This window comes from Gossypium hirsutum, chromosome D11, assembly GCF_007990345.1.
Source record: "Gossypium hirsutum isolate 1008001.06 chromosome D11, Gossypium_hirsutum_v2.1, whole genome shotgun sequence".
Classification (NCBI taxonomy): Eukaryota; Viridiplantae; Streptophyta; class Magnoliopsida; order Malvales; family Malvaceae; genus Gossypium; species Gossypium hirsutum.
Genome location: NC_053447.1, coordinates 12,857,546 through 12,865,952, shown reverse-complemented (window position 1 = coordinate 12,865,952; position 8,407 = coordinate 12,857,546). Strand labels below are relative to the sequence as shown.

Sequence of the window (8,407 nt, the reverse complement as noted above, 5' to 3'; positions counted from 1 at the left end):
AAGAACAACTAGCCCAAAACATGTTTCCCAATAAACATCGATAAACTAATATTTTAAAGTATTCAAAAGATTTTTAAGGATCTATACCTCAAGTGATGAATAAAAAAAGTTACTTCGCGTATATGCAACTATGATTTTTCCTGCACTACTTTTGCCATGCCACAATCTCCTAGAACATCTAAACAGTCTTCCATGCAATTACGACAAACATTGCAACTAGGATCAATACCCATTAATCTATGAATTTGTTAGTAGTATGTTATGGCAACTACCGAAGGAAATGGTAAATGCATCAGGGACTTTGTGTATTCCAAATCACTTTCTAGTTGTAACACAAAAGAGACTTATAAGCATTTGATATAGAAAACAAACTAGTTTCGTTCCGCAACCAATTGAATGAATCAATACCAACTTTACTATGAGGTGGTGGTGTCACATCAACGGAAAGAAGCTTTTCATACAAGCATCTATGTCCACAACTCCCAAATCCCTACAATGCTCCTTCAAAAGTCCAACATCCAGTAATTAATAGTCAATCCAAAACTTTATTTTTGCACCATTTCTTACAATAGAAGAGAAATCGTCCTTCAAAGTTGGCTAAATTCTATATAAATGAGCAATTTTATCTATCGATCTAGCCTGAACATCCCTTTCCCATTTTATATTTATTCTGCAACACACGGACCCAAAAAGCTCCTTCCTTTGTTAAAGTGGTAAAGCCAAAATTTATCATAAAAGCTTCATTATGTTCCTTAAGTGACATTAATCTAGTATTTAATTTGAATGAAATCTTTTATAACAAAATGAATTGTTGCAAAATTTACCATCTAAGTTTTATAACTGACGCAGTTAACTTATTAGCAACGACTTTGATTGTGAATCATTTGCTACATAAGTGTTGAATTTGAATGAAATTCTTTATATCAAAATAAATTATTACAAAATTTACCATATAAGGTTTATAACTAACCCACACTCTATTTAAAATTAAAAACTTTAATGGAAGTAAGTGGGGCTCACATTCCAAATTTCGTAAAACTTACCAAAAAAACTGGCATTTTAAGTCTGAGCTGTCTGTTTTGGAAGTATAGTTATAAATTAAAGTGCTTTCCACTCTTGCAAAGAATCTCAAGTACATGTGTCATTTGAAATTAATTGCTTTAAATAATAGTTATAATGTTCTTGGTGTTATTTCACCAAATAAAAGTTGTTTCATAATTATCAACATATTTATAATAAATATAATATATTTTCATCCCCAATTTATAGTAAATAGATCTGTTAAGAGATTTTCATTGGAAAATTAGTGAAGTTATGGATGTTAAAGGCAACCTTGGAGGTGAGATCTTGATGCCATAAGAGTATTTGGAATGATTTGGTTCATGGTTTTTTTTTTTTTTATGTTTGCTTTTCATTTTAATGTCTGAATTGATGATTTCTTTTTTGTTATATGAAAGACCTATATATATTTAGGGCTTTAATTGATGTGACAATCTTAATTTATTTTTATTTTTTTTCTTTGATGAATCTTGGTTGAATTCTTTGAAAGATAATCGATAATTTAGATTAATTTTGGTTGTGTAGGTTTTGATTTAATTTTGTTTCAAACTCACACAATCAATGATTTATATCAACAATTATTTATATGTTAATAACATTGTTGTCCATTTTTCTATTTAATTAGTCGCTAAGTTGACACGTAATATATGCGTGACATAGATAAATAACACGACAAATTATAATTAGATATTTTGCATAGTTGCAAATTATTGTTCATACAAGTATCACTGATTATATTCAAAAATAATCATAGATAATTCTTTGGATATTTATCAAATATTGAAATAATGTAGTTGAATTAGTATATATAGCCTTTAACAAATAATTTACCAATAATTTTTGTAATGCAGGATTAAATCAAGTTCAGGATAACTGCTTGGAGGATGCTACAATGAATTCCTCCCCATTGAATGAAAGTAACAAAAATGATGAATATGAGCGAATCAAATTCAAGGAAAATAAGAATGACCTTGATGTATGCAGTTTTGTTGATTTTTGAGCTACTTCATTTATTCTTAACTTATTATTATTGATATCGTGTGTGTGTGTGAACAGATGGCTGCCAAAGCTGAAAAATGGATGGGAGTTCTGGTTAATAAAGAAATTGATAACAAAAGCTATATGGGTAGTGTTGTGAATTACTGTGGTGAAACCAAATTATTCCAGGTTTTATTTTATTTCCTTTTTCACATTTTAAATACATGAAAACTTATTGGGTGTTCTCACATACTGTTCTTTTGTAGTAATATTAGTACATATATCTTAAATTTCTTATTGCAGATAGATTATGAAAATGATGTATCTGAGGAAGTGGATTATCAAGAGTTGCAAAAAATTGTAGCTCCTCCACCGCTAGTTTGCGAATATCTGGAAAGGATTAATCCAAGGTAAATAAGCCATCACTTATAATTTACTAAAACCTCTTATTACAATTAACACACATATATAGATATATATATATTTAGTCTACATTGATAAATCTTGAATCTATCCATAAACTTAATTAGAAGTGCAATAAAATATATCTAATTTAAATTAAGGCAATAATATATATGAAATTTTAATTTGGTTTAATTTTTACATATGAAACTTTAATTTTGATTTAACTATTCACATTAAATAAATTAAATAAATTCTATATCACATTAAATTTTCATGTATATAATCACAAAAAGTTAAAATTCATGTATCACATATTGTATTAGACCAAAATGTATGTAGTTTTGATATTTATGTCCTACATATTTGTTAATTACTAATGCTAACTCAAGGTAGGTGTAAAATACATATATGAATGCATTGTATATACACATCGGGTGAAAGATAGTTTCACTTTCATATCCATGTTTTAATATATTTATATATATGTATATATATGTATTAGACGCAAGATACAAACATTTTTACAGCGCATGATGATGATGATGTTTTCAACATTAGAAGTTAGTATTGAACTAATAATTAGGAATGAAAATAATTTGTATAGTGAAATGGAGAAGGAAAAAAAGAAACAACAGAAACAACAGGAAGATTCATGGGTTCCAGTCCATCCGAGATACCCATTAACTTATCAGCAACAGGTGAAACCCAAGAAGAGAAAGTGCAAAAGAGAAACTGGCAGTGGTGCTTCATCCACCACTGGCTACATACCTCTGGCATTTAGAGAGACAAAAAGGGATGCCTATATTTACTATTATAAGTGAGGTTTAGGTGTTGTTAATGGGTTAAGTTTCAAAATCCTATCATATCATCTATAGCTTCGCAAACTAGAGAGTTTGATTATCTTATTTGGTACTTTTGGATTTCAAGTTTGGCATTAATGAAAATTTTAGGTTATCGTTTTTCTTTTTCATTTTGAAGTGATAACTTTCATGTCTATGTTGATTTGGTATAATATAATATATTTAGTGTTTGGATTTTAATTTTTATAAATGAATTAGGTATAAATTTTAAATTTATAAGTGAACTTTGATTTAACATGAATTTTGATTTGATGTAATTCTATGACTCAAACTTTGATTTCAAGTTAATTGTATGAAAAAAATTTAAATTTCAGTTGTTTTGTACAAATAAAAAGATACATATTTTTATTTATAAATATAATTATTTGTATATGTAATATACAAATATAAAATAATGTGAAATAAATAATCATTCTAATTATTTTTAAAATTGAATGAAATAAAAAAATTATAATGCAACAAAGTTACCATTAGTGTTGGTTGTTGTGTGAATAGGAATTCTATATCTTTCTCTATGGTTGTATGTGTTGGGAATCTACCTTTTACAATAATCAAATATCCTTTGGAGGCCAGAAAAAGGAAAAGAGAGAAGAGAAGTCATTTTTACCATTAAATTACGGATAAAATATTAATTTAGTCGAAAATTACAATTTAATCATTAAATGTGGACACAGATGTTATAATAAATTCAAACAGAATGCAGAAAAGTAAAGGGTGTTGACATCCCCGTGATTACCGATATCACTCTTAAATTAATTAAAAATGCAAGTGAAAAAACCATATTTGGGTACCGAAACAGTCCCCATCCCGTGGACCACAGCACACCGCCACACTTTCCCTAATACGTACAATTTTGCATAGCCCTCGGCCCCTCTCTTTTCTTTTTTTTTGCTTTAGCCCACGGACAGGGCCACACCTAGCTTCACAAAAAGCACTCACTACCCACTACCACGTGTGGGAAAAAGGTAGAATTTATGCATGTGGCGAGATATAAGTGGTTTGTTTTTCTTTAAACAAACAAAACAGTTGATATTTTTATGTTTGTTCAGGAAGCTACGGAGGAAAAAGGCGAATTGCAGATTGGGAGAAAGAGAAAGAAAAAGGAACAATATTTCACTGAAAACCATGAATACTGTCTTCTCAGTTGACGATTTCTCCGACTCCTTCTGGGCCGCTCCGGCTTCCGACGATGCGCTTGGGATGACCCGAAGCCATTCCGAGTGGGCGTTGGAAAGGTTGCTGGAAGAATTTTCCGGCGCCGGCGTGGCGATCTCTGGGTCGCATGCGGGCGAGAATGTGATCGGTCCGTCCTTGATGGCACCTCAGTCGTCCGTTTCCAAAGTGGAAGAAGGTGACGTGGTGGAGATAAAAACGCCTAATAGCCAGAATCATAATCATCCGCCGTCTGATCAAACGCCGACAGTTCCGACTGCCTCGGATGATTACCACACGATCCTCAAGAGCAAGCTAGAACTAGAATGCGCTGTGGTTGCTCTCTCTCGTGTATTCCTCTCTTTCTCGGCAATCTCCGTTTTTCAATTGGAGTTAATATTATATAATTTAATTAATACTAGAATTTTTTTTCTTTAAATGAATAAATATTCAGGCGTTAGCTGTGAAGGCAGAAGATTCGTCTGCCGAAGCTGAAAATCACGGGCTTCCATCGGGATCAAAAGTTCAAGGTAAGCTTTTGCTTTGCATGCAGCTTATTTGAATTGAAAATCATGCCCTTCAATTTTGGGTAATTAGCAGTGTTTTGCTTATGAGACTGTGTTGCTATAATGGGTGGTTGCAACCATTAACGTTGAGCTTAGATTGAGTGTTACTTTATACAAGTTGGTCTCTTTATGTGTTGGAACAAGGCTATACCTATACTGTGTTGAAATGAATGCTGTTCATCAAGTCTGGATTTGGGGTCAGCTAGTGGCATAAAGAATGGCATAAATATTTATGTAGTTTGTGTCCTTTAGGTTAACTCCAACAACGATTGTCTGGCTGTTTTGTGAAGTGTAGGGAAACATTCTTTCCTCCTCCTTTTAAGGTATTTCTGGAGGCTTCTTGCATATATCAGGTATGATTTTGTCTAGTGATGGTAATAGTGCAGATTCCTATGGAGTGCCATGTTATTCTATCTCCCATTTATGCTAGTGCTGAACGAGTAAGAAAGGAAAAAGAGAAAGAAAAAAAAAAGATGGTGGAGCATATGTAAAAATGGAATTAATTGCTCTACTAGATTCGATAAATTTTATTAGTTCCTGATTAACTTCACTAGGCGGTCAAACAAGACAAGTAGCACTGCTCTGTTTATGTTTCGTTTTTCTTCATTGCTATATTTTCCTTTCAACTTCTGTTTCTTCCAATATTCTATGATCTAAACCCTAAGCAATATGCTAAAAAACTTAATAGCTCCTCGTCAGAGCTCTTCATGCATTAATTTGTTTCCCTTTACCCATTACTTCAAATGATAAATATCTTTTACCGTTCCAGGTTCCTCAAAGGTACAAGGACAGGGTGAAACTGATGTTGCACATTGTGGAACTCTGACAGGGTCAACTACACAGAAAAAATCAGGGGTGCAAGTGAGGCAAGCCACAAGTGGATCATCAAGAGAAGACTCAGATAGTGATGAACTTGAAGGAGATACTGAAACAGCTGATAACATGGATCCGGCTGATGCAAAACGTGCAAGGAGGTAACATGTTTTTAGTGGTGGCTTGCATTAGTAATTGGTTTGAAAGGTTTAAAATCCTATTTGTTCTGTTCTTTATTCTATGTTGCTTAACATATTTGCCACCACTTCTCTTTTCCTTTGTTCAAATTTAATATGCTTTGTCTTTCCCATTGAGTTATAGTTATAAGAATTAATTGCTTGTCTTGAACAGAATCAAATATATATTTTGCAAATACAAGTTGAGCCTGATGATTCTATAGATTTAATTAAACAAATTGCTATTATCTCTGTCAAATATTAGTCCCAGCTCTTGGCAGGAATGTATATATATATTTTTTCCTTTAGGAAATCAATATATCTGTTTAAAAACAATAGTTCAGAGCAGTTATCAGCTGTGTCATTACAGGATGTGTGAATTAATAAATCCATACTGTTTTTTCAAAAAAAAAAATTCCATACTGAAGTAAAATTTTAATTTGCTGATGCAATCACAAATTACCCTCTACTAATTAGTGAACTACTGATGGCTCAGAATGCGGTCAAATCGAGAATCAGCTAGACGCTCTAGAAGAAGAAAGCAAGCACAACTGAATGAACTTGAAGCACAGGTATTGCCACACTGTTTGTTCCCCCTTCCCATTGATTCACTCATGCATTACTTTTTAGTCTTTTTTTAACCTCTTAACTGGTTTTTCTAGGTTGGTCAACTAAGAGTTGAACATTCCACATTACTTAAGCGTCTAACTAACATGAATCACAAGTATGACGAAGCTGCTGTTGATAATAGAATTATGAAGGCTGACATTGAGACTTTAAGAGCAAAGGTAAGCCATCACTGTTTCTAATTTTGCATTTGTTAATCATGATCTTGTTATCCTGCTGCCAGAGTGACTATAGTTCTTTAACTATTTTACTCTCGTTATAAATTAGTATTGATTATGATTGGTGCAACTTTGGTTCTGGGTTGTGCAAGATTGATGGTTCTATTTGAAAATTTCAGGTGAAAATGGCTGAAGAAACAGTTAAGCGGGTGACAGGGTTTAACCCTGCTCTTCTATCTAGACCTAATGTCCCTAGTGTAGGCATGCCTTTTGTTAGCAACCCATCGGAATCGTCAGCAGTTGCTCCTCTACCATTTCAGTCAAACGCTAACCAGTTTTTTAACCAACCAGTTCCTAACATTGTTGCATCCATTCATCATCAGAGAGTGGACAACAGTTTCAGGGGCAACACCCTGGTTCCTCCTGATGTGAATTCACAAACTAAAGGAGTGAAGAATGTCAATGAAACATCTGTATTGCAGCATGGACCCAGCTTGGATTGTGTTCCAGATCAGATTGGCCCTGGTGTCAGTCCATGTGGACCTATGCCTGGTTGGGAGCCTGGATTATTACCCGATGCTGGTGACAGGAACCATAAACAATGTTGAATATTAGTGCCCCTCTTGTTTCCCTGAGATGGCTCTTTTCTCTAAAAGCCGCTTAGATAGTGGTAAAATTATGATGCCGTATTGGTTCTCACTGAAATTTTGTTTTTAGTATCTTCTTCTCCAGTGGGTGACTATCTTATATCTGTATCATAACATGGTTGTACTACTCAGTTACTGGAATAAACTTATTTGGTAAATAATTCCTTATGAAATTCATATCTGGTGTTTAAGGAGCTAAATCTGCTTTCAAGGTTACTCCATTTCAGGTATTAAAGATGGATAGTTCAGAATGTGCACTCAGATTTTGTGCTGGGAGTTGACGATGCATGTAAACCCAGCGGATGAATGGCATTCCAATTGTTGAATAAAGATAGATTTCTTTAGTTTAACAGTAATTATAACATCCTCGCTTAAAATATATATATAGAAGTCCTTAGATAAGTGATTTATAAATAAATAATAGTATAAGAAATCATGATTGCTTTTAGACGTAGACAATTGCTAGTAGGAGCATGTGGTTAAGTTAAAAATTCAGTATTGAATTTAAGGACTAAATTGAATAAATTGAAATTTTATAAACTAAAAGTATAATTATTTTATCTTTATTTTGATGGAAAGGATTTAATGACAATTTTATCATTACTAAAAAATCAATTATTTCATAATAACATTTAAATGATATTTTTATTAAATAATAATTAAATAATATTTTATTTAAAATATTAGTATTTTATTAAGTACTATTATAATATAAATAAAGAAAAATATGAACATCTTTATTATTTCTTCTTATTCACGAAAGTTGGGGAAATAAGAAAAAGAATTTTCTTTCATCATCTTCCTTCAAATTCTAGCATAAGGTATGGTTTTTCTTCAAATTTTTTTTATAGATTTTGAATTTTTGAAGCTTGTTTTATATATATGTACCAATAGTTTTTTATTTTATTTTATTAAGTATATTGAAAGTTATCATTAAAGGACATTGATGGAAGCTTAGAAAACTTA

At 32.1% G+C, this 8,407-nt stretch overlaps 2 protein-coding genes across 3 annotated transcripts; both read left to right on the top strand.

Annotated features, from left to right (window-relative positions):
• The first annotated feature begins 1,202 nt into the window (after nt 1-1,202).
• On the top strand, nt 1,203-3,409 carry LOC107923761 (uncharacterized). Its single transcript, XM_016853925.2, has 5 exons — nt 1,203-1,339; nt 1,911-2,035; nt 2,116-2,226; nt 2,341-2,447; nt 3,047-3,409. The coding sequence occupies exons 1-5, from the start codon at nt 1,315-1,317 to the stop codon at nt 3,261-3,263; spliced, it is 585 nt and encodes a 194-aa protein (XP_016709414.1). The 5' UTR covers nt 1,203-1,314; the 3' UTR covers nt 3,264-3,409.
• Nucleotides 3,410-4,261: 852 nt separating this feature from the next.
• LOC107924603 (basic leucine zipper 25) lies at nt 4,262-7,614 on the top strand. 2 transcript variants are annotated; one of them, XM_016855128.2, is made up of 6 exons: nt 4,262-4,805; nt 4,909-4,984; nt 5,790-5,994; nt 6,506-6,581; nt 6,672-6,797; nt 6,974-7,614. In XM_016855128.2, the coding sequence occupies exons 1-6, from the start codon at nt 4,281-4,283 to the stop codon at nt 7,400-7,402; spliced, it is 1,437 nt and encodes a 478-aa protein (XP_016710617.2). In that variant the 5' UTR covers nt 4,262-4,280; the 3' UTR covers nt 7,403-7,614. The 2 variants fall into 2 exon arrangements, with proteins under 2 accessions (XP_016710617.2, XP_016710619.1); XM_016855130.2 differs by having other exon boundaries at nt 4,327-4,805; nt 5,850-5,994.
• The last annotated feature ends 793 nt before the right edge of the window (nt 7,615-8,407 follow it).